At 41.3% G+C, this 27,171-nt stretch overlaps 1 protein-coding gene across 3 annotated transcripts in view; it reads left to right on the top strand.

The window, feature by feature from the left end:
• The window catches only part of LOC310696377 (rho GTPase-activating protein 7-like), a 92,584-nt gene that overhangs the window by 28,267 nt on the left and 37,146 nt on the right, over nt 1–27,171 (top strand). The window contains exon 1 of one of the 3 annotated variants that reach the window (XM_083481843.1): nt 9,789–9,852. The exons of the other annotated variants lie outside the window; for them this stretch is intronic. Within the exon in view, the coding sequence (XP_083337969.1) occupies nt 9,804–9,852 (49 nt within the window). The 5' untranslated portion in view covers nt 9,789–9,803. Of the gene's footprint in view, nt 1–9,788; nt 9,853–27,171 lie in introns of those variants that run through there. 3 annotated transcript variants of the gene reach the window in all.

Raw genomic sequence — 27,171 nt, 5'->3', positions numbered from 1 at the left:
AGAGGCTTGCTTTTTACAGAATTAAAAGCTGGGAACCTGGGGGTTGTGGATCATCCTGGTGAACATTCATGGACTTACATCTAGGGAATGGTGGCATATCGCCAGCTCCACTTTCCTTAAGGTGAACGTACATTATTAATAACTAGCAAGATGTCTCCCCCAATGATAGAAGGATGCAAATATAAATGACGAGAATGTATGGCTGTCAGGATGGGCTGCAGCCAGGGCCCATTAGCCTCACTGAGGCAGTTGCCTCAAGCAGCAGACTGATGACGGCTGGGAGGGGCAGTGGGTCAGAAAGAGAGGGACCTCCTCATGTGCTTTTGCCACTCTTTCTTTGGCTGTGGATTCAGCGCTGTGAGGATCTTTCCGCTGTCCACCTGGGCAGGGCTCTGGGCCTGACGGTACCCCAGGCTGCCTCCAGTTGCCTCAGGACACAACGTCCCCATGGAGGCCGCCACAGGGCAGAGGAGGCAGTGAGGGGTGTGGACCACAGACACTGCCCTGTCTGCCACCCTGGTCCCCAGCATTGCCACCACTGGGAATTTCCTGATGCCAGTGACAGTGCTCTTGCTGCTGCTTGTTGAATCAACCTTAACAAACTATGATTCCTGCAGAGGAGCACCAGTTTATTTTTTGCCTTGGGTGGCAAAATTTCTTGGGCCAGCCCTGGCTGCAAGAAAGTGTGGTATTGAGTACCAGTTCCTACTTCCAGTTTCACACATTTTTTGAATGTGTTATTTCCATTGTTCCTCACTTTCTGCATTCATTTGGAATCTCATCTGTCCCTTTATTCACCTTCAGTTTTGACACTGCAAGAGTGACAGATGGAAAAGGTCATGTTGCTTGCTCTATTCCTCCAGCCACTAAATTGGAATCTCTGCTTACTAGATTTGATTAGCAGAGATAAGAAAACTGATAAAAGTATTATGCAGAGTGGTTCTCTGGGCATCCTCTATCTCCACACAATTTGAATTTGAGCTAATCATCAAACACATTTAAAAACCTTGCTATCACCTCATTCACTCACCAGAGCAGGAGAGGGAGGATCTCTTGCCATAATTCCACTGCAAGAAGCCTGCTCTTTTGACTGTGTTCAGGATTCTCCCAATAGCAGATTGATGAGATGGCTGTGGGAGACTGGATGCTAAGAACATAATGTGAATGTTTTTTCTTCAGGCACCCGTTGGAAAATTTGAACAAAGTATTAAATAAAAAAACCTTTTTAAAAAGGTTAAGCTGAATTGATGATGAGAGACATTACTTTTTGTCTACCATTCCACCTCTCACTATAGACACCAGTATATAATGAGCCAAAAATGGTTGCGTTTGCATCACCTAGTCTGCAATCCTAACCCCACTTACGTAGGAGCAACACCTATTGAATTCAGTAGGACTGTCTTCTAAGTAGACATGGTTAAGATTGCACTGTTAATGGGCCTTTTTCTGCCCCTGCTTGATTCCTGCTTGTTGCTGTCATTGAGGATTCTCTGTTCTTTCTCATCTCCCCTACCAACCAACTCCTCCAGTACACTCTAAAACTTCAAATGCCATAGATTTATATAAAAGCCAGTTTGCAATGTTCTGTTGTAATCTAGGCCTGGCAGATAAGAATGACCTCAAACCTCTTAGTGGCTGAGGTCACCAAGGCCCGGTCTCAGCAGCACTATCCCAGCCATCTTATAAGCAATGTGGTTGGTTTTTTATAAGGAAGTTTTAGAAAAATTTGGGGGAGAGCATGAGATCTGGGGCCTGCATCAAAAAATTGTACTTCAGCCACAGACACGCCCAGTGACCCCCTAACTATGCCTCTCTCTGGTTTTCCCCAGTAGAATGCAGGCTTGGAATGAAGAAGGCAAACAGAAAACAAAAAATGTTCCTCTTCAACCAGGCCTTTGGCTGATTAATATTCTACAGCCTTTAAATGTGTCTGTGGGAAGGGGGGTATTGTTTTGTTGTTTTTGTTTTAATTACTTATTTGTATTTTTATATTGTATTCTGTGAGCCACCTTGAGATGTTGTGATAAAGGGTGGTATATAAAATTTAACAACCACCACCACCACTACATGCCACTTTTTTACAGCGGTAAGAAAATGCTCCCCCCAATATATAATAACATAATAACAACATAATAATGAATTAATATAATTATATAATAATGAATCAACATTTAGGTAAAACATTAAATACTTTGGCACAGGAGGACTCCTGTGACCAAAATGAAATAATAGATTTATTTCAGTCACTGACCAGAGTGCAACATAAATTATATAAGTGAAAACCTTAATCGCTAATTTAAAACATATTAAGACATTGGCCGTTAGATTCATTCAAAGCTTGTCTCCTTAATTTGTGACCAAAATGGATTTGGAGCTTTGAGTAAGCACAGCAGTGTGTTGGCACACTGCTTCAGATTCCAGGAAGTAATCTCTAGCCCCCTAAAGGGGGAGGGAGCAGAAATACCTGACTCTTCTATGTATGTAGGTAGCCTCTTCCCCAACAGCTACAATTAATCTTTGATGAAATAACCATTTTTCTTCAGCTGTTGGGAGATGTGAGAGTATTTTGGAGCTAAAATAAAGCATTCCACACATAAGATAAATAAAAGCTTTAATGGCAATGACAGTAACAAATGGCCAAGTTACTTGAACTGGCTTTATAAATATTTTTCTTTTAAGGAGCTTTATGGTTTGTTCATTTGAATCATCTAGTCCTCTAGTACAATCATCTTGTGTTAATCTCAGTTAGGAAGGAAGAGAGATTCATACAGCTGTCCTACAGCTGGTATTTATCCTGCTTTGAACATGTAAGAGTTCCTATAAGTGGGATCAGTCTCCTTCCTGAAAAAGTGATATAAAGAAACATAAAAGTTATTTCTTTGTTTCTTTCTTAAAGCAAGGGTGAAGCCGCTGTCAGAGCTACCCTGGATATGCTCTTTTGCCTTTGATTTATTTATTTTTTGTGGTTAACTCATTGGTTCAACCTGGGGGTGGGGAGTAACATATAGCTAATTAAAGAAGGACCCCTGTATGGTTAAGTCCAGTCAAAAGCGACTATGGGGTTACGGCGCTCATCTCGCTTTCAAGCCGAGGGAGCTGGCGTTTGTCCACAAACAGTTTTCTGAGTCATGTGGCCAGCATGACTAAACCGCTACTGGTGCACGGAGGACTGTGACGAGTGCCAGAGCGCACGGAAACGCCGTTTACCTTCCCACTACAGCAGTACCTAGTTATCTACTTGCACTGGCATGCTTTCGAATTGCTAGGTTGGCAGGAGCTGGGACAGAGCAATGGGAGCTCACCGTGTTGCGGGGATTCGAACCGCCAACCTTCTGATCAGCAAGCCCAAGAGGCTCAGTGGTTTAGACCACAGCGCCACCCGTGTCCCTTAGATAATTACTGAGAACTGGCTTGTGTCTTTCTTAGTTCCAGCAAAGTTGGATGAGAAATCTGGAGAGTGTTGCCATTCACATGTAACACAGATAAATGCTGTGAAATTCTGAACACTTGGAGCTGCATCTGAGTGGCCTGCTTAACAGTTATGGAGCACATGATGCTGCAGAGCTGCTTAAACTAAGCTGGTGCAAATCTGATTAGTAACCTAGCACCAAGGAGTTGCCTACATCATTAGACGACTGTAAGGGAAATGAAGGCACATCTCTCATGTATTGTTAAAATAAAGGCGAATGTAAGTATCTGCAGTATAAGACTGAGGTGCTTTTAGTACAGTTCCTTGCCAGAAGCAAAGGGACAAGAAGCTGGGCAGGTAAATGAAAGCCCAGGAGGATGGCAAACGGAACATGCTTGTTTGGGCTTCTGATTATTCCTAGAAGGATTTCGTGACTGATATAAAAATGGTGTTTACCTTTTTTTTTAAGGAACCAATATAAAACTGTTAAATCTCCAGAACATTCTTGGAGCTATCACTTGGAAATCATGGTCAATGAGAGGACCATTCTCCTTCTGGTGAAAGGCTGCAAAGCTTGCGCAGACAGATGAGACATCAGGTGGAATCCTTTGGTCTAACATCTGTTAGGGGGTGAAGTTGTGCTTCACCCCCATCTCCAAATAGCTCAATCACAGGGGTACCCTATTAGAGGGCATCTAGTTGGAAGTATGTGTCCAAAAGCCAAGGCATGCAGCAGATGGGCATAGAGCTTCCTGCAATGACTTGGGAGGGCCACTTGTGTAGACCTGTGTCTTGCAGTGGACCCATCTGTGACGTTAACATAAGAGAGAGTGCTGGAGGTGAGATAGTTAAACAGGTTGCCCAGTCAGGACCCACGGGGGTGGAGTCAGTGGGACTATAAAACCAGTTCTGGGAGGAGTTCCGGGAGGAGTTCGTTGGGAGTTGTTGGTGGGTAGTTGGTGGGTTTTAGTGGGTTGGCTGGTTGGGAAAGGCGGTTGGTAATAGAGAGACAGGGCAGTGGGTTCTTGAGTGTGGGGAGGTAGAAGAGATAGAGAGAGGAAAATAAGACTAAGACAGTAAAGAGCAACAACGTTTGGAATGCCGTAAAAGTTTGGTTGTGTCTGAAATAAAATACACTCTTCTTTATTAACTGAGAACCTGACTGAGACTGAAGTGATTTTACCAGGGAGGACCTGGTTGGTGGCAGCGGATTAGTGGTGTACAGGTCAATAGTCTGTGAGACGACCAGGGGCTCCGTACGAACACCACACCATCAACCCCAGGATTGACCTGTCATGCCTCAGTCCTCCTCCAAGTAGCTGAGAGGGGTACACACCCAGTGTCTATTCCAAATCCTACCTACATCTGGAATCAATAACATTATGGCCAAATTTAAACTCCCAAAACGTTGTCCAGTTTGTTCACTTTCATAGGGTAGGCCTTGCTCCAGTAGGAGGGATCTCTATAAGTGAGCCCAGAATGACAGCCCTGTGTCACCATCGGTTGGAGAAAAGCCTTTTTTTTTTTTAGTTGGAGTGAATGAGCAATAGCAGATACTAGGCTTTGAGATGGAATTCCATGGGAATATCAACTAGGTGACAAGCAATGTTTCTACAGCAGGGTGACAGTGAATTTTTACATATACAGCTGTGTTTTATTATCCTCTGTAAACATAGAAGCACGGGGAAGTTTTAAAAATTCTTCCATATTTTTCCATTCCTAATGTTTGTTACTATTTTGGTTCTTAATACAAATTGCACACACATTTTTTGTCTAGCATTCCCCACGTCCTGCACACACACCAAAAGCCTGCTGCAGTAATGATCAGAATGTCCTCTACCAAACATACAATTGTTCTGCAAGAGTAGACATTAAGTAGGCCTTTAATGTGGAACTGTTCAGGGTTCTTTCTTTTCCAATATGTCAATTATATCTTGGTTGATCTAAGCATCTGTTGCAGCAGGCAAATCTCTATATTTGTGCTGGTTCCCAGTTTTCTGTCAGGCTCATTCACTGCATTGTAGAAGTATCCAAGCTTAATAAAAGAATGTTATATTCAGTAGTGTGTAGGTGTGAAATTCCTGTCTTTAATTCCACTTCCATCTGATTTGTGAAAAACTGAAGCTGTAGAAAGGCTAAGAAACTTTAGGGTGGAGTTGAAATGGGGATTCCATGCAGGAGGGAGGGAGAGAATTGTCTGAAACTGTGGAGGAGCAGTAGTGTCTGAAGATGCACTCTCCAAGGTGGCTTTGTACAACCTAGTGGGGAAATTAATTTCTAACTAATTTCATCAGCCACTGCAAAGAATCCAGCTGTAGCAGTGTTTGGATGAAGACCAATCCTGGAACTATCACTTAGCTTCCCTGCTGTGCAGTAAAAGTTGAATTGAGCAATCCCTGTCACTTGCCTTGGCTGCTGGAAGGAGAGGATATGTTGCAAAAGTGAAGAAGGGGCAGGGAGATCTGATGCTCCAGTGTTGTACAGTATTCTTTCAGTTTATTTTCTTTGAATGCTACGCACGTGGAAGCCACAAATGCAATGTTGTTCCTTAAAAGCTGTTTAATACTTCTCTAGTACTAGAGACAACTTTCTGGCAAAGTAGTTTCCCCACAAACCATCAAGGGAGTTTGTTTCATAGAATCATAGAGTTGGAAGGGGCCCTGAGGATCATCTAGTCCAGCCCCTTGCAAGTTTAATATCACCACTGCTTGTATCTTATATGCTACTATTCATAAAAAAATTTCAGAGCCATTTACAACAGTCAGTGCAGATGGAGCATTTGAGCAGTGGTGAGTCATTTCTGAAAAGCCCCATCTCCAACCCATAAGCGATTTAGGATGTTCATTCTTTGTGCATCTTCACCAGTTGTTGCTCGTAACTTCCGGCATGGTGCAAAAACTTATGGCAGCCATCACAACTCTCTCACCAGACCCTAGCCTCAATGCAAGCAGAAAGAATTGTGTCCCTTCATCACCATATAGTCACGTGGATGGCACGCAAAGAAGTATGGCAATATAGACAGTTAATGCATGGCTAAACCTAGATCTGAATGAGATTGGTGCAGCCTCTTACAGTCCCTGGCCTGCTGTCACCTACTTTCAACCAGTCACAGGAGACAGCTCTGTTCCAGAGTGGGATTTTGTTAAAAATATTTTGGGTTTCTTCACATTTTTAGTTTCATTTTAAATTCAAAGTTTATTTAAATTGCAGCCATTTACTGTTAAAATGCACACTTCATGACATTTGTTTATTTAAATAATTGTTTTGTGTACTTATTTAAAAGGAAGACTAAAAATGCCCTTTTACGTGATTTTAAAGTGTCCTTTTGAGTTTGTGTCTCCTCCACCTTGCAAAATTCCAGCTTACTGCAAAAAAAGCATCTCCAATACTTCCCCTTCTATGTGCATAAATGAACAGTGTCTTGCCTGCTGCCTCCTTTTAATGAAGTGTCAGTATGACTGTGTGAAGCTATTGTAAAAATGAGTTAAAGCCTAAGGGGAAGATCTGCAGGGCTGTGTACCGTTGGGAGATTGGGAGTCTGTCCAGGAGAAGATTAATGGAGCCAGAGGCATAACTTTGACCAGTGACAACATCTAGTTGTTTCTGTGAGTGAGAAGAAACAATGAAAAAATGCAGACTGATGGGGGGAGCTGAGTTTTGTGCTAATGGTATTTTGTTGGGTTGACTGTTTCAAGGGCTGTCTGGTCCAAGTTTAGTTTGGAAATAAAGAACCATAAGAAGGAAGAGCAAGGGGCCTTGAAGTTGCCCTTCAACAGTGAACACCTGAACTGCAGAGTAAGCAGGTACACAGGCAATCTGGGCAGAGTCTTCCCTGCTATGATGAGATGTATTGTATTACTACTTCAATTATAGTAATCCTATCTGAATGTGCATCTGCACACATAAATTAGCATATGTGAATCTTCACCTTCCTTTTTCATTCCCCCCCCCCCCCGACAATCCATTCCCTCCTATTTTGGTGATTTGTATCTGGCCACCTTACAGATATATAACAACATGATTTAATTTAATTTAATCAAACACATAATTTAAAAGTAAGATGGTAACACTAAAAGTAACAGGCAAATATCTCTAAGCAATGATCAAGCCCAGTGGAGCATTTAAAATTATAATACAACCACAATAAAAGAGCGTGACAGGTTTCAGGTCCAATTAATATCATTACAAAAAAAGCTAAAGTAATACAGTAAACAAAGGTTTTCAGGGCCTGAAGTGATAGGTGCTTGTCTAATAATGCTTGGAGCATTAAATAAAGTGTCAGATTACTACAAGTGAAAATCTCGGTCAGAAATTCAAAACTATCTAGTAGTAGGAAGGTCTACTGAGTTTTCAGTGGCTAAACTTAATATCATTTTTAATACAGTACACGTAAATGTCTGCCCGATATTGTTTTCTTAGTGCTTATATGCTGAGAGACAGCTTTTAGAGTTCCTGGATTTCAAACAGGAAGCATAAGTCTTTGAATGGAATTATAAGATATGGGATAGCAACAGAACTTGTACCTGTCGTCCTGTAGAATGTGAGGATCTTCCAGATTTTCTTTTAAATGCTATGTACAACTTGGCCAATGAAGCTGTACTGGCATTGGTTCTTACTGGGCCACCGTTTTGGATTTCTGCGCAAAGGTTTGTTTTCTGTTAAAAGGTGACAGTGAGAGGGTTGGAAAGGTGCTGTGCTTACCCCAGAAGGGGGCAGCAAAGTAGCAGCATCTACTGCAATTCACTACTGAAATACAAGAGCTGAGATTAGAAACTCCAAATAACAATCTTCTTGCCTTCACATGGCAATGCTTTTATTTAAAAAAACCTGGAATGCTGAACTAAAAGGAGAATAGACAATGTGGACAACTTTTTTAAAAAAAAATTCTTGAAACCACCATTGCTGCATTTTCACTAGCACTGATTCTTGCAGTCCTCCTTTCTTATCAGGCTTTAAGTTTCATACTATTAACTCACAGTAATTTATCAAGGTACCCAGTTCTGCTAATAAAATAACTAGTTCTTTAAACCCTCAGATTTAGCAGATATTCTGCTTACTGCTTACTGTAGTTTTAAAACATGTAATACAAAATTGGTAAGAATAAACCTTTGTGCATTCCGTAAAGATCTTCTTAGGTGTTGAGATCGGCCCTTTTGGTAGTTCCACCATTATCTTCAGAAGTTTGGGGGGGGGGTCCAGGAAAGGGCATTATCTGGGCTTTGGTGTAACCTACTTGATTACTTCATTATTTCTAGATAACTGAGGGTGAGTATCTCTAAAAATGGGAATCATTGTTGGTTGGGATAAATGGGTATACATAGGATGCAGCTGAATGGGTGTAAGGAGCTCCAGATGGCTGCATTTCAGTTTGGGGTTTGTTGACTTTTGAAAGCAGATTGCTGGTATGGAGGGTAGTTTTGCCATAAAACAAGCTGCTAGTAGCTATCCTGTTAAAAAAAATCCACTCTGAATTAGTGTCATAATGTTTCACACATAGCCATAGGCTCTGTTTGAAATGAAGGCTTCTGTAAGGAGTCTGTCTGCATGTGAATAAGGCTGAGAGGCTGACTGTTCCTCAATGGGAGCTAATGATTAGGATATCTTTCCTTAAAGATAAACCTACTTGTATGGTGGGGTCTGAATTTTGTGACTAGCAAAAATGAAACAACGCTGTGGTTTTGAATGCTGGATGAGAGGAGAGAGATTCTAACCCATTGACCCCCCCTCCCCGCATGTCAGTTTTCTGCTTGCTGGATTTAATAATGTGATTCCCCTCCCTGCAAATCAGAAATGACAGTACAGAACAGAGACAGAAGAATAGCTCATCTGATTCCTACCTCATTTTGCTTTATGTGGAGAGTATGTTGCTGACTGGCTAGGAGGAGGAAGGTGTGTTCTCTGGGGGAGAGATGCAGTTATTGCACCTGCTTTACAAGTATGCTTTCTTCCACTATCTTGGGTTTCTATTTTTGTAATTAATACTACAAAGTATCTCTCCTACAAAGGAAAAAGGTAAAGGACCCCTGTGAACGACTCTGGGGTTGTGGCTCTCATCTCTCTTTACTGGCCAAGGGAGCTGATGTTTGTCCGCAGACAGTTTTTCCAGGTCATGTGGGCAGCATGACTAAGCCGCTTCTGGTGAAAGTAGAGCAGCACACAGAAACGCTGTTTACCTTCCCGCTGGAGTGGTACCTGTTTATCTACTTGCACTTTTTTTGGCATGCTTTCAAACTGCTAGATTGGCAGGAGCTGGGACTGAGCAATGGGAGCTCACCCCGTCGTGGGGATTTGAACCGCGACCTTCCGATTAGCAAGCCCCTAGGTTCAGTGGTGTAACACAGTGCTAAATGCTGTAGTACTTCACTGCTTGAGATGGGAAGCATATAGTACACCAATGGATGAAGAAGCAAAGGGAGGACTGAGAGGCCACATGTTATTACTTGGTAGGTGGAAGTGTTGTAATCTGAGCTCTCCCAATTTTTCCCTGTTAACTTCAGAGTGCTCCAAAAGTATGATATAACGGTGAAGAAGTACAACTGGCATAAGAGACTCTGTTGTGGTTTCAGTTCTAATGGAAGAAACAGTTGCTTGAAAATAGAAATAGGAACAGAAACCAGTGTGTTGTTCTAACTCAATTACCGAGCTTGACGTAAACTACAACAATGATTTAACCAAAGAAACCATCATCCTGCCAGCTGACTGTCCACTCAGCACTATGCTGTGAGCTGTGGGAACAACCAGATGAATGGCTTCTTCACCCCCTCCCCCCCCCAAAAAATCAGCTGCAGATGGCAGGATAAACTTTTTTTCTGACTTCATGCATACACACAATTTTGTAGCAAGACAGCCCCAGTCCAGCCTGTAGTAAAAATTACACCATTTGAAGTTTGCAATTGTTGTCATCCATCTGTTTCAGCGGGCAGTGGAAGAGTGTGCCTTCAGGGCTGAAGTCAAACCATTGGAGAGTCACATTACTGCTACAGGACAGACATATTTTGTTGAAACTTGGGCCAATGAAGGCATCTGGTTGTGCTGCTTGATTTGTTGCCACAAAGGCTTGTAATTGTGGAGGTATAGTTTGTTGAGGTTTCTGGTTATTTGAACCCCTAGGTACCAGAATTTGGTGCGACAGAGTTTTATCTTTGTGATGTTGTTGAATTTCTTTTGGGTATGCGGGGGGGGGGGGTTGAAGCACATAGCCTCAGATTTTGCAAAGTTTACTTGTAGGCCCAACATCATTGCGAATGTGTTGAGTCCTTTAGTTAGGGTGGTTGCTGTGTTTATACCAGTGTAAAGTTGCGTGAGGATTTAAGTATGCAGTTGAGGTATCTCTTTTGAATGTTAAAAGATGTTTCTAATACATTTTGAGTTCTGTACTGGCAGGTGTCCAGAAGCAATACCTTTATTGGGATTTCTGCATTTCTAAAGATTCGACATAGACTTTCTATACAATGGGGAGCAACAAAACAACACAACTACATAAAAAGCAAACAGTGAAAGATGCTTCCTTCCTTGTTACCACTATAAATACAGGATGGCTTCAAATGACAGCAGGAACCAAATACCAGCCAGGAGCTGGATTTACTTCCCAGTGTCTTTGAAAGGCTAGATCCTTCCTTCCTTCCTTCCTTCCTTCCTTCCTTCCTTCCTTCCTTCCTTCCTTCCATTACTTACTGCTTTAAATTTTCAAGAGAAAAAAATCTCAAAGTGGTTTACTGCATATTAAAGCATCAAATAAAACATTACTGAAGAAAGTCAAATATAAAGAAGATTGTTGTTGTTGTTTAGTCTTGTCCGACTCTTCGTGACCACATGGACCAGAGCATGCCAGGCACTCCTGTCTTCCACTGCCTCCTGCAGTTTGGTCAAACTCAAGTTGTTAGCTTCAAGAACACTGTCCAGCCATCTCTTCCTCTGCCATCCCCTTCTCCTTGTGCCCTCAATCTTTCCCAACATCAGGGTCTTTCCCAGGGAGTCATCTCTTCTCATAAGGTGGCCAAAGGTGGAGCCTCAGCTTCAGGATCTGTCCTTCCAGTGAGCACTCATTTCCTTCAGAATGGATAGGGTTGATCTTCTTGCAGTCCATGGGACTCTCAAGAGTCTCCTCCAGCACCATAATTCAAAAGCATAGTTTTCTAAAAGAAGATAGCTTCTGCAAATGAGGACCTACATAATTTCCAAGGTTGGAATAGCAGGAAATCCTAGGTGTTGGTTGCAACCAATTTATCATTGAGAGTGCACATGTAAGTGTGACTTGGAATACTCTTGAGGGATATTTTATCAGCGATGTTGATTGATGTTTAATGGGCCAATGAACATTTCAACACAAATTGCAGATAATAAGCGGGGCATACAAAGTACATACTGTGCGAAACCCTGATGGCTTCCAAACACAACATAATCATGCATCTATATTGTAAGAGGGTATAATGCACAAAATATTCATCTTTTGGCATCTCCTGGATTTACTGCTGAAGCTGGCACCTAAATAAGGATCAGCTGCCAGGTGGAGGAGCACAGAATGTTCAGGGAGGACAAGTCAAGTTTTTACTTGTTTTGAAACATCCAAACAATATTGAAAAGTCCATGGAAACGTGATTAAAATAACTCTTTGCACTAGAAAACAGGAAACCTTTGGTCTAAATATTACTTTAAAATATTGGAAGGCGGAGCAGGGGGAGAGAGTTATAGAAATATGTGATTCACATATTATACTTTTGTAAATTTGATGTAGTTTTCTAAAATGACCAGTTTTACATGGAAATGTCTCCTCTTCTGTGGTTTTATAATAAGATTTGGCCATGACCCCTGGCATCCCTACTTGGATAAAACAAACAATATTCATGTATGTTCCTTCAACTTGATCCTTAAGGAAATGAGCTTTTAAAAACCAGATAAGCGCTGACAATATTTTGGAACGGTACATCCAGGAGCTTTTCCTTTATAAATATGACAGGTTCAAATGACTTTGGGGAGGGGAACAGAGTGAGCTAAATGGAATGTCTTTGTGCCTGTTAATGTTCAACATGTTCGAATGTGACCTTTCAGGTTACACAGAACTCTTCAGCAGAAGTTACCTGTTAAATTCAAAATTCCATAAAACTGCCTCACTGTTTCAGACCAGAGGTCAACTTATTTAATACTTGGGTTTTAGCAACAGTTAAACAAAATCTCTGGGAAACTAAAAGAAGGACATAATATCAATAGCCTTTCCCTATTCTTTGTCCCCAACATTTGGTAATCAGAGGTATAGTGTCTCTGAGCTTAAGGTTCCATTTTGAGCTATTATAATTGATAGTTGCGGGACGCGGGTGGCGCTGTGGGTAAAACCTCAGCGCCTAGGACTTGCCGATCGTATGGTCGGCAGTTCGAATCCCCGCAGCGGGGTGCGCTCCCGTCGTTCGGTGCCAGCGCCTGCCAACCTAGCAGTTCAAAAGCCCCCTCGGGTGCAAGTAGATCAATAGGGACCGCTTACCAGCGGGAAGGTAAACGGCGTTCCGTGTGCTGCGCTGGCTCGCCAGATGCAGCTTGTCACGCTGGCCACGTGACCCGGAAGTGTCTGCGGACAGCGCTGGCTCCCGGCCTCTAGAGTGAGATGAGCGCACAACCCTAGAGTCTGTCAAGACTGGCCTGTACGGGCAGGGGCACCTTTACCTTAATTGATAGTTGGGTCTATCATTCATTTCAATTGCCTAATTATTTCTGAAAGCCACCTCATCTAGTAAGAACCATTGCATTGTTCAATTATTGTCTTAAGCATGAACTTCCTAGGTGACCAAACTGCTATTAGTTCAGTCTGAGCCCCATTCATGCAATAATGGGGTGACTGTGGCCAACATAAGGTGACTGCTTATAAGGGTCATTGAGATAATTAGGGTTTTGCATCCATTGTTAATAATTTTTCAACTACCTAAAAGGACAGTTCTGATATAGCACGATTGTTCTGAATATAGCAGTTTTACCAAAGTTGCTTCTAATTTCTAGTTAGAGATGTTCCTGAAGTGTTCACTTGAATTATTTTTAAAGGATTTCATAAAGCTTTTCCAATGTGACTGACTATTGCATTTTATCTGTTACATTGTTGCCTGTGTGCACAGCTTTAAGCTCCTCTTGGGACCTCTTCAATCTGCTTTGGCTTCACTTTCCTGAAAGATTTTGCGTCTGCTGTTGTTCGTCTTAATTGTAAAAACTGCATTTATTCCTACGCTCTATTTCCTGTGCTTTGAGCAGTTATGAATCTATATTAATGAGTCATGTTCTATTATCTGTTAATTTCTTTGAAGCTTTGGTAAGGAACTTTATGAAAAAACTGAAGTACAAGTACATTAAGTCTACAGAATCATCCCTACTAATATGTTGATACCCTCAAAGAATTTTAAAGGAAGAAAAAGCCACAGTATCTCTTTGTGGAAGCCATCCTGATTCTGTGTGAGCAAGGTGGTTTGTTCAATATGCTTAATAATTCAAGCAAAAATGATGTTTACCACTTTACCTGGTGCAGACATTAGACTGCTAATTTCCTGGGCGTCCCGTCTGTCCGTCCATCCGCCCCCGCCCCCACTCTAGAGCCTTTCTGTTATTTTATTTTTTTAAATTGCTTCCTCCAAGTGTTCCTCCAGATTGTAAAACAGCTGGTTTTAGAAATGTGGTGAATAATTTTAACTGTAGAGTTGTTGGTTTTTGAGCTCATGCTATTTGGCATGCGTGACTTGTTTGCAAGTACTATAGTTCCCTATATTGATAGGCACATGTTGAATGTAAATCTGAAGGTTTTGTTTGATACTCCCATAGAATAATTGAATAGCATTTCTGAACATTATTTTGGCATGCAAAAAGTACAACTCTCTGTAACTGCCTCATGCAGCAATAGATTGTAACATGATTTGTATTTTTAACATTAACACGCACACCCTGCAACTTCAAAAGAAGTAAGTGACTTGAATAATCTGCTTTGTATAATAACTGTTCATTCATCTACCCTTCGCATGGTACCTACAGCCTACTTAACTAAGGTCATAATTATTCATAACTGCTTACCTTCGGTAAAAGCTTGCGGCAACCCCGCATTCCTATCTGACTAAAAGCCTTTAGCATTTCTTCCCAATGTGGTGTTATCTAGATTGGTTCAGTACCACTAAAGCCGCTGCTCTTATGATTCAGTTTGACATTAGCCAATTCTTCAGGTATGAAGAGAACACACCAAAAAGGGGAGCCTTATCATAGTATGAATGATTTATATTCTATTGGCTGGGAAAGGGAGAATGCCAAAAATGTGTTTGGAAGAAGAATGGCTTAGCTTAGACTGGTGGCAGGGTAGAGAATGTAATTTATTTATGGCACCACTTTGAACCTGGCCTATGTGGGAAGTGGCTGGATTTATCTTGTATAATCATTTGTGCCTGTTGATATGGAACAACCATTGTTTCTAGGAAGGCGGGATCAACATCTCTTTCCAAATGACACCAAATACTGGAGCCAAAATGTGGAAATTGGTATTATTGGTATCAATGGCATGAGATAGAAGTGTGTCTTATTATTAATTTTTTTGGACCAGGCATATTATTTTGCTATCACATAGCTATAAAATTATTCTGTAACGCAGTGATGGATAAGATAGAGTATTTAAAACCACTATGGGAATCACATTTGAACTGTAATATTGAGCCAACTAAATGGCATAAACTTTGGGAGAAATGGCCATTTAAGCCTGTATCAACAAGATAAAAGAAAATACGGTGGTACCTCGGGTTAAGTACTTAATTCGTTCTGGAGGTCTGTTCTTAACCTGAAACTGTTCTTAACCTGAAACACCACTTTAGCTAATGGGGCCTTCTGCTGCCGCCGCGCCGCTGGAGCACGATTTCTGTTCTTATCCTGAAGCAAAGTTCTTAACCTGAAGCACTATTTCTGGGTTAGCAGAGTCTGTAACCTGAAGCGTATGTAACCTGAAGTGTATGTAACCCGAGGTACCACTGTATTAAGATTGGTGGCATCTTTCACCTCTCAGAGGCTACAAAATAAACCGTCAATCCAACCCATTATATTGGAGGAGTCTTATTAGCACATGTAGTGGAGCTGTGAGAATGTTCAAGGTTTTTGGAGTTTAGTAATAGATAAAGGTATTAGTTTTACAGTTCAAATGTAAATCCCTTTTTAATGATGGCAAATTTTAGCTCAAAATTGGAAGGTAGCTGCTGATTTGACCCTTGAGGAATGATAAAATAAGATCTAGAACACTGCACTCATGGAAAAACTATCCAAGCAACTTAAGGCTCTAAAAAAAATATACACCAAACAAAGACTATTTTGAGGAAACATGGTATATTTTTATTCAGCATATCAGAAACAACAGGATGAGGACACCGCCTTCAGCACTTGGCAATTTCTGGCATAATCTGTGGAAACAATTAACATGATATTATATAATACCTACAGTTGGTCTTAATATATACACATGATTTGTGAAATAACTTACCTCTGTGTGAATGATATACAGGTACACATTGAATGAATGGTAAGGGAGCAAGAATAGGGGTTCCTTTGAGTTGGTTTATCTGTGTTTACTGTTCAAAATGCATAAATAAAGACTACATAAAAAGAGAACTGGAACAGCAAGAATCAATTAACCCTTCATTAAGATAATTGAAGTAAATATTTAAATGCAGAAGTACAAAGTGCAGAATGGGCATGAATCTTTAGCAAGAGACCATCTAACTTGATCAGTGTGAACTTAAAAGGATTTTGCTTTCAAAAAGGTGTACAAGTGGTGCATTAAGATTAAGTAGGGTATATCCCAGCTCCTCTGCTGTACTTGGCTGGTGCCAATCCCTACAACTTGACTTGATTTACATTTTCTGATCATGCTTTCATATTGGACAGCTCTGGAGAGACTTAAAATTCAACAGATGACAGGTTGCTACTTTTTGATCTCAATCTGACCATATTCAGTCACTGGTGTATATTGGAATAAAGTGCACTGATCTTCCAGAAAACAGTGGCATGTGATGAGTGTTGAAAGTCCACTACAGTTTTGCCCCCCCAAAAAAACCCCATTCAAACAATAAGTGACTATAGCACTATAAACATCTCATTTGGAAGGGTCCTTGGTAGAGTCTGAGAGGTTCTGACTTCTGAGAAGTAACGGTAGCTGGTATTCTTCATGCTGCTTTACCATCTAAAAGAAGGTAGTCAGGAACGACAACAGTCTTTGTTTCTGGGTAGACCTTGCTGTTAGCCTGCTATGTCAGTCCAAAAGTGTGTGTGTGTGTTGCTCTTGCTACCTTGTGAGGGACAAAGCCTGTGCCACTTAAGAATCTAGTTCAAAGGCTGGAAGGGTTTATGTATACATTCTATCTACCAGTCTTTGTCTCATGGCTACTTCATTTGCTAATTTTTACACTCAGGACAATTCAGGAAGACACAGCCACAATTTTGGGGGTTTGCTGTAAAGATGCATGCAAATAGTGGACCAATGTGAACTGATATTTCCAGGACTGACTGACACTTGAATATGTGGAGATGATAATAGCGAATGCAACAGCTATGCTGCTTCATAAATGAGTGGCACAATCAACTTTTCCTCTGTCGTAGCTTTGACTGCCTTTTCTCTCTGGGGTCAATGCTGAATTCAGGTAAAATCAGGAATTTCCGAAGTAAGGTGTTCCTTCAGAGTTTTTAATGGCTCTGTTCTGTGACTGTATTTGTGGTAGTCCAGATTTCCTCTGCTTTGGACAAAGGAACTTGTAACCTCAGAAGGCAGGCCTCGCTTTCATGGTTGCTGCAGCCCTAGAGTATAAACAAAGATGGGTTCTTCTATACTTAAGGAAATCTTCCAACAGCTTGCAGGAAGTTACAGGGTTTAGGAGTGTTTACACAGTTTCATTAAATAAAAATAAAAGTATATTTGTCTTCCTTGGAATGTGTTAGAGAGAGCAGTTTCTTAGTAGTTAAGAAAAGCAAGATCAGAGCCCATCTGATACAAAGAAAATTTGCCACTTGTAAATTAGCTATAAAGCTGTAAGCTTGATCGTTTTGGTAGCTGTCTGGGCATTCCTTTGTTAGAGAAAGTGCTTGTTATTTTTATAACCTGCCCTGGGATTTTATGGTGAAGGTCGGGTATGAAATCTTACAAATACATTGGAGAACTAATAGCTCTCCTGTTCAAAATGCTCAAGTGAGAACTTTGAAGATGACAAACCTTCCTCCTACCCCAGCTAGGAGGAGCGCAATTGTATGAAGTGGTGTGGGTGTGGGTGTGGGTGTGGAGTGGGTATGAGGACAAAAAAAGGAGTTTTGGAAACAGAAATCGCCAAGAGTTTGCTGGAGGCTGGCAGCATCTTGGGTGTTGAGTGTCTCTTTGGTGTGTAGGAGTGCACATGTTGCTTGCTGGCTTCCACTTACACTCTTTTTGTCAACAAACTAAGCATTTTAAAAATGTCCTAAGTCTTGAGTGCCGCCTTCAAAGAAAGCCAACCTAAGCAGTGCTGCCCCAGAAACTTCTCACCATCAGCAGTGGGGTGTGTGTGTATGTGTGTGTGCATAATCACGTTTTCTAAGCATCTGTTTTTAATGCAGCAGTTTTCTGCTTCTTTCTACTACAGCTACTGCTACTAAGGCTTAGAAACATAGAATTGTAGAGTTGGAAGGGACCACAAACATCATCTAGTAGTTCAACCCCCTGCAATGCAGGGATCTTTCGCCCAATCTGGGGCTCGAACCCACAACCTTGAAATTAAGAGTCTTATGCTCTGCCAACTGAGCTATCACACAATTGTTGCTTTTCCATTTCTATACTAAAGTCACAAATAAAGTTCACTGCTTCAGGAGTAGGAAACTCTTATGTGGTATGTGAAACATGCTTTAAAAGACATGGGAAATGTAAATAACACATCCGGTCAAGTTTGTGCTGCTTTAAAAAACTAACAGGAAAGCAAATGCTTAAATCAACAGAACACGTTAGCATTTATATGTTTACAGAAAGTCTTCAAATAAATCAGTTGTTGAAATAGCTTTCCAAATCTGAGAACTCATTTATTGTGCATCTAATTATCACTTTCTAATAAAATGCTATCAGTTTTTGCATTTTTTTTAATGAATAGGTTTCTTTTAAAAAGTTATGAAGATATTTCACATAGCTGTGAATGATAAAATCATTCACTTTTGCTCTCTCCCTGATGTTAGCCAGACAACTCAAGGGAAGCTGTGTCCTCTTTCACAATCTTAGATACTGCCTTAAAATATTTTTATGGCAAAGCAGTAAGAGTGCTTTGTACCTCCATAGTAATCATCACCCCATTCAAAAATAACTGTGGGAAAGTTATACAAATTACATAAACACTTTTGATAGATCTCTATTGTTGAGCACTTGAGCCAAGATGGATTATCATAACTTACCGTTAAGTGGCCACTCAGAACAGGGGAAGGGTTTAGTTCTTACGAGCTTTAATGGTGGCAAGGTTCTCTGAGATAGTGACTAGGTGTGCTTTTTGCTTAGTTTGTCAGCCCTAAAGACCAAAAAATGGTTACTATACCAATTTTGTATAATCAGGAAAGTGGGTGTTTCATAGTGTGTTTTTTCTATAAGATTACAAATGAGTCTGTCTCTTGAATCATATGTTTATTTAAGAAATAAATGCAGTTATATCAGTCCATATCCACTATCTTCAAGTAAGGCACAGATCAGTCTGTTTACTGTGAATTCTGAAATTCAACGGGCTCTCGTACAGCAAAGGTGCTGACTGTATTTCAACAGGGTGTTATCCTTAGAGTGCCATCAGGCTTGAGGCATAATCCTGAAATCTGACTGGAACCTATTGGACTGGAGCTACTACTAATGGATTATCCAGGCAATTGTTTCAAAGAATGACCCTACCACATGTTAGACTTGGGAGGAAAGTTATGCATAGTTTGATTCAGAGGTGTAGCTAGGAAGGGGTGGGGCACACTGGGAGCCACACCGCGGGGGCAGCACTTACCACAGGGCCTGCAGCATGCCTGAGCCACGCAGCTCTCCTGGGAGTGACGTGGTGGCTCAGACTGCCTGTTGCTTGAAAAAGCGGTTTGGGCACTGGGATTCCAGCACACCTTGCCCTGTCCCATGGGCACATTTCCCATCCCTGTGCGTGGCACATGTTCACAGGCCACGCATACCACCCTGGGCGCCCAAGCAGCTAGCTATGCCACTGGCCTGATTAAGATACAATAGTGTGATCTTCTCTATTTCACATGCAATGAATGGAGAGGATACTTTTCATGCAGGTAGTGAATGGAAAAGGTAGTTTTTCTGTAGAAGAGGAACTGTGTTGCAGCTGTTTGCTCCCCTTCCTTTAAAGTCTGTTTGCGTTCTAGCAAATAAGGTGATCATTCTTAGCTGTCCTTAGGGACAGAAAAGGAGGAGCAGAAATTGATGAGAGAGTCCCAAGAAAATGGCTCCATGGAGAAAAGTTGTGCTATCTAAAGGAATGTCTTCTCCAACATGAACCTACCTCCCAGGAAATACCTTTTCCAGGTGCTCCAGCCTAGGGGTGTGGTTACTGGCCTTTTCCCTGGTGGTATTCAGATTATGGAACTCTCCTCCCTTGCCTGTTTAACTAGTGAGGCACCAGGGCAAAGTCTGTAGAATTCTCTCAGACCTTTAGTAACTGTCCCCTTTTAATGGCCTGAGCTGCTATCTTCTTTTGCGTGGAAGTTGTCTGTTAGCTGCTTTTTGTGGTATTTTTTGTTGTGTTACTGTAAGCCTGAGGCTTTTGCAATGAGTGAGCGAGAAATGGGGAAACTGCTTCAGACATCCCCTGGAGCTATTCATTTTCAGTTGTTGTGGATGATGGTCACTGCAATAAGGCACAAATAGGGGAGCTTTGCAATTTGACACTGTTTAAAACCATATTTACTATCAGGAGCCTATGTATGCAGAGTGGCATTTCTGATAAAACTCCAATCCTAAATGGTTTTATCTAGTGCTGCACCAGCTGCATTCCATTCTGTCAGTGGGATTTGCTCTTTCTCTCTGTGCACCCAGAATCTGCTCTGGATGGTGCCCCAACACTATTTGCATAAACCCTACCCAAATCTGGAGTGGCTAAGATGGTTGGATGGTACCTTGTACACCTCTTTCCGGCAACCCCTGCAGCCAAGCTGGTGCCAAATGCTGGTGTTTTCCATCGGATCACATCAGTGAGGCCAAGAGGGGGGCGAGTCTTGTCATCTGGGCTACCTAAGATTTCCATACACACCACCTAGGCTTTAGCCCCAGGGCGGTCACTTTGGTGCCTCTAATGCAGGGGTTTGCCTTCACCCCTGGAGGCACACTCCACTGTCCCTTGAGATGGACAGATGTCAACCACAATTGCCTGCATAGACGTTACACTTCTGGTGAAAGATGTGTGGTTTCTGTGCAACAACTGAGTAATTTACAAATGGTATGCATAAAAAAATAGAGTTCCACCTTCTGGAAAAGCCTAACGCCTGTGTATGGATTGTAAAAATTTATCAACTGAAACATTATGAGGTACGCTAAAATCCAGCCTCTTTATCTGCATAATCTGTTCAGTGTTGAAGCTATTTCTTAGACCTCCTTCATCAAGATTTTCTGGAGTTGCTGAAAACCATTAAAATACTACAGGCCTCCTATTAAGGCTACCATTAGCCTTTAAATATCTTAGAAATCATCTGTTGCTTTAACAAAGATGCTTAGTTTCCTTCCTGCATTGTAACTCTATGACTGAATGAGAAAGCGTATTTCACATTCTTTGTGCAGTGATAAGTACAACCTTCTTTATCATAGCTGTACTGCACCTTCTAGGTGGTGCCAGAACATTTTCTGCTGATTTTTCATGGCTATGACACTTGAAGAAATGTAGTAGAAAGGATGATTGGAACTGTAGACTGCTAATTAGTAGAAATCCACTGTTTCAAAATTGGTGAATGAATATGGAGACAGGCAAAGTAAGTAGGAATGTCTTTAATCATCGCATTAATGAGTAGGTGGAAATGCCAAGAAAGTCAGCATTCACACAGAGCACATTCACTCACACGCAGATACGCAAAAAGGAAAGGCTAGATTAAGCTAGGCTGGGTGTTCCTTTTTAGTGTATCAAAAAAGAGGCAAATAGGGCAATTACTTGGACTTTCAAAAAGCTGTTGACAATTTCTGTCATCAAAGACTCCTGAGTAAGCTTAGCAGTCATGGAATAGGAGAAGGGGTGCTCTTGTGGATGAGGAATTGGAAAAGTAGAAGTAGGAGAGAATAGGAATCACTACATAGTTCGCCAAATGGAGGGATGTTTGTTTGATTTATTTATTTATTTATTTATTTATTTATTTATTTATTTATTTATTTATTTATTTATTTATTTATTATTAGACTCCCATACCACCCTTCATTACAAGATCTCAGGTGAGTTCACAGGATAAAATACCAAGGGGTGTTGTTTATTATTTTATTCTTCTTTTATATTTTGCCTTACTTCCATCATGGAACTCAAGTCTGTGTGTACATGGGGTTTCCAGGCAGTTACATGCCCAGGTGCTGAACAGACTCCTAGAACATGTCTGTAGTTCATAGCTTAGTTGATGTAGGTAGGAGTATTATTGTGAAATGAAGTGGCAAGGGGATCACTAATGAAAGTTAAGTGTGTGTGTGTGCCAAGGAAACAAAAGTATTACTCAAATACATAACTTGCATGCATATTTTACCAACAGCTCATCACCAGTTGTATTTCATAACACAAGATCAGTTGGCTTTTGCATGTGAGGAGAGGGAAAGATAAGGTGCTTGAAAAATGTGTCTGCAAGCCAGGGCAAATTTGAAAATGCAGTCTTCGTGTAGAACAGCATCCATTGAGGCCTTCTAGCCCCTGGCTGCCCCTTGTCTTTTTTATTTAAAAAAAATAGTGAATTTGTTGTCAAATATTTCCCATTTTTGCTACATTTTTATGTGATTTTTCAGCTGGTTCATCATTATTTTCCCCACTGCCTTCTCCCAGCAGCTGTCTGGTCTCACAAGGCTGAAAATTAAATCCTTCTCCTCATTGTTTTCTATTTTCAGGACAAGTAGGTGATTTTGCTTCCTAACCCAGAAAAGAAAAGCATTTTTAAAAAATCCATTTAAAACACATTTTTGAACTTTGGTGGACCTCCTGATTCAAAGCTAACACTTCTTTTCTAGCCAACAATATGAGCTCATTCCAGATCTGGAAAAACAAAGAAAAATAAATACAGGGCACTTAGCGTTCTTATGTAACATCCGTGGATTTTTGGCACAGACCGTGTGGAAAGCTGCATGGAACTTATTAATACGGCTTGAAAACTGGGTGGACTTCCTTTTCTGTGTTTAACCTTCCCTAGCAGCAGCAGTGAAAGCTATATAACTAAAACAGTGCAGTGTGGTAATAAGGAGTTATCTTGCCAGAGTATTTCCTCCTCTTGTTTGAGCTCTTCAAAAGAGTTTCCTTTGGCTAGGATTCACTGTTTGCTTGGTGGTACAGAACTGGAGGGAACTTTTGCCACTGTTTAGCTATAATGAGGATCTATGGTGGCTGATCTAGATATGTATGGGTGCCACATATATCCTCACCCTGCCAATCTGCTCATAAGGACATGAGAACAGTACTGCTGGAACAGAATAAAAGTCTATCAGGTCCAGCATCCTGTTTTCCCACAGTGCTTTGCTTGTTCTCTAATCACTGGTTATCAAGCAGCCTTTTTTACACAGTTGTTGTCACGTGCAAAAAGGAACTCTTCCTCCATGCTTAAGCTAATTGTAAATATCAGATACCTGGTCTTTGGTTACCACCATACCACCTGTGTTTTTCAGGAGAGTTTCAAGCACATACTGGAAATTTCAGTTTGTGCAGTTTAAGTGGTTTAAATGCCTCTGTCTCTAGCACAACAAATCCACTTTAGAATAATAATAATAATGAACAAACAAACAGATGTTTTGTGGTTCAGAAAACATTGAAGAAATGCATTGAAAAGTGTGGTGTGAACAAATGATTAACAAGACATCTAAACATAGCAGAAGAAATCAAGATGAGAGCTCATTGTTGTATAACAAACAAATCAGAAGAAATTCTCATTGAAGACCACACATAGTCTAACCCAGGCTTCCTCAACCTCGGCCCTCCAGATGTTTTGAGACTACAATTCCCATCATCCCTGACCACTGGTCCTGCTAGCTAGGGATCATGGAAGTTGTAGGCCAAAAACATCTGGAGGGCCAAGGTTGAGGAAGCCTCCTGGTCTAACCTCTGCAAAAGCTTTATGCAAGCAAATGTGGATGAATGCTCCAAAACATTATTTGGAGGAGCCTATCAACTCTCCTCCCTTTCCCCACCATTATAGCAGCTTGAAATCTTTCATTTGTGAATTAACATCAACATGAGCCAGGCACTGCTGGCCATCTTTTGCCAAAGCTTTCCATTACCTTGTGGGAATGCTGCATGGGCAGAGGGACTTGGCTTGGCTGAGCGACCTTTGGCAGACAGTGCAGCTGGGGTCGCAATCCAGTTTTAGCCTTTCCCTTTGCTCATGGAGCTCTCTCTTCTCTGTTTACAACAGTAAAAAGGTCCGCTGGCAACTGTGTTAATTGCTCACATGGAAAAATAACATTAGTGTGTGTATTTTTAGCTGCATTTTTCTCCTATATCTCAACTGAAAACTAGGAGAAGGTTGTGGTTGCTCATCTCTTCACAGAAATCAAGTTGTGAACCTCTCTCTCAGATACTGGAGATCAACTTCAGTTGACCCAAGGGTCTTTTCGCAGAAGACTCTTTTCAGGTCAGAACAGCTTAACCAGCCTATAAGACTGAAAAAGTACAAAACTTAATTTCTTCTGTGAGGTAGCTTACCTCAGTTGTCCTGCAGCTTACAGCTGTGAACCAGATAAAGGTAAGACTACTGATGTTCTCCATTAAAGTTGGTAGGACCATTATTGAGGAGGAAGGGCAGCAACAGTACTAACAAATATCATCTTACAGTTGCGTTCTGTGTGGGTGGCTGTGTGTCAGATACAATATATTAGTAATGTGATCATATCAATTTTGCTGGTTTTGGGATCTTTCTTACAGTGGTACCTCAGGATGCGAACGGGATCCGTTCCGGAGCCCTGTTCGCATCCCAAATGGAACGTAAGGTGCAATGGTGCGTGTGCGCGGGTCGCGTTTTGCCGCTTCTGTGCATGCATGTGATGTCATTTTGAGCATCTGCGCATGCGCTCCGCAGCAACCCGGAAGTAATGGAGCGCGTTACTTCCGGGTTGCTGTGGAGCGCAACCCAAAAGCGCTCAACCTGAAGCACATTCAACCCGAGGTATGACTGTAATAGTTTACTTGTGAGACCACAGAGTACATGCAAAGAATACTGCTGGATTATTTTGAAATGCTGCAGTTAGGATTGTCTGACTCTTTGCACAGATGTCTTGTTAGAATGACACTTCTTTTGTGCTTGGATGACTTGGCTACATTCAAAGCTGTTGTCATGTGATAGCAGCCAAAAGCAGCTGTCTTTGTATTGATGGCTGAAACCTTAAAGTGAACTTTCTTTAGAAGTGGGCTGTGATTGTGGTGTTAACTCCTTGTATACTTAGTTGTTATGTGTGTGTGGAGAGGGGGGTAGCTTCTAAAAGCTTCCTGAATTGCAATGATGCTTTTACTATAGTATTCCTTTAAGTGTAGAATATCTTTTTTTATATATATTACAAATAGCTGATGCAACCCCCTCCATTACCACCAAGCTGGATTGAGACAGTGAAGTGGGTGGACAGGGGCTTTGCTCCCTGCTGTGGTCCTCACCCCTGCACCTACAATTTTAAGGGGAGCACTCCCAGTATCCTTTACAGCAGACAATCTGCTCTTTATCAGGTAACTCTGGCCTCTGGCCCCTGGCCCCTAACATAGGAATCAGTTAAATTGAGCTAAGTGGGTCTTCCAGGTCTCATCTTTCACATCTGTCAAGCAAAAGCAACAGGACTAAAACCTCTGTCAGAACTGTTATATAAATAAAAAACATTTTCTGAAAGCTCACATACAAACACAGATGGTGTATCCAAAACAGATGATGAATCACTATTGCTCATCTTTGCCCCCACCTCCCCAAGGCTTTTTCACCACCCCGTAATTTTAATGTGTGTGCTTATGCTAATATAGCATCCACACCTGTTTGGGGGAATTGTGTGGGAAGCTAAGTTGCTGGATAGGTATTGGTTACTATTTCATTTAGGAATTTGTTACAATCTTACAGCATTTGCCTACACAAAACTTAAATTAGCAAGGAATTAATTACCTGTGATATGATGGAAGCAACTATCAAAACCTTTCTTAAATTAAACCAATTGTAAACAGTTTTGTTTCTAACCTCTGTGTACTCCAAGTTTTTATTTCAATTTATTGATCATAAGGCCCCCACCTTTTACTCTTGTCAAATTCCAGTAGGAATAGGCTTAAGGCAGGTGTGGAGAACCTTTGACGCTTCAGATGCTGCTGAACTGCAGCTCCCATCAGCTCCAGTAAGCATGGCCAATGGCCAGGGATTATGGGAATTTTGGTTCAGAAACGCCAGGAATGCCAAAGGTTCCCAACACCTGACTTTAGGCTATATTGCTTACCAGAATTACATATGTGTGCTATGGGCAAAGAAGGAAGCACATTTTGTATTTATCTCAAATCTCAAGGTAACATGCAATCAATGTGTGTTCCTCCTCTTGCTGCTGCTTTTGCTAACGTAAAACAATCCTGTTCCCCCACCCTTTTCCTTTATTCTTCTTCAGTAAGTACATCCTTACATTGTTAGCTACATCACACAGTCCCTGTAGCTGTTACTTGGTTAGACTGGCATGTTTGCACGTATCTGACTCTTGCTTTTGTTTTCTCAGTAGTATTCCTGTTTGCTGGCACATCCTAGCCATTTTATTCTATGGAATGGAGAAGGCACATACAGACATACTTGTGCTTTGTGATATGGCCCCAGGAGCCAGCTTTTGTATTAACTGCTGAAACAAAAGACCGATTCATATGCAGTGTAAAAGCTGTCAAAACCCTTAAGATTTCACAATGTGAAACAGAGGGTTTACTTTGCTCTGCTTAAAGGGGGTATTTCATCCAAAGCAAATACACCTCTTACTTGGGGATGCAGGGAATAAGGTTAGTCAGTTGCAAAAGAATCTATCAGAAGATGCATCTGACTCTTGTTCTTTAAGCCCTGACTGGAATGTACTTTATCAAGTTGAGTGCTGCCCAGCCATATTCTTTCTCAAAGTGCAGTCTATTGTGCTAATAGTGTGATACTCAAGTCCATGTGTTGCTTTTGGAGGGGGTAGAAAGGATAGCATTGCTGCAGGGGAGCAGCTGTGCTGCTTTTCACTCTGCACAAGCCTCTTAATTCTTTTTTTAAAAAAAGAAGGGCTGCCATCAGAACATTGGAGGAAGCTGAAGGAGGTTAAATTCAAAAACCAAAGAAGTCACATGTCGGGTGCTTAGGAGATTTTGCAAGAACATCCCAGAACTGGAGCACTGAGTGCCCCCCAAGCAAGGGGGAAAGCTTAAAAGCTCTTTGTGCACCAGGTAACCCAAAGTGGACCCAGCACAAAATGAGCTTTTTAGTTCTCTACTTTGCTTGGATTTAACTGCACAATTTCAACCAGCCTGCCTTCAACTGGGTTTGGTTGAGATTGCACAAGTTAAATGTGCATAAGATGTGATCATACTGCATGTCACCCTGTTCTCACAGTGGCCGAACAGATGCCTGTGGGAAGCTGGGAAGCAGTGCAA

The sequence above is a fragment of the Podarcis liolepis genome (assembly GCF_965112155.1).
Source record: "Podarcis liolepis genome assembly, chromosome: 2".
Taxonomy (NCBI): domain Eukaryota; kingdom Metazoa; phylum Chordata; class Lepidosauria; order Squamata; family Lacertidae; genus Podarcis; species Podarcis liolepis.
This window is presented reverse-complemented; position numbering and strand designations above follow the sequence as displayed.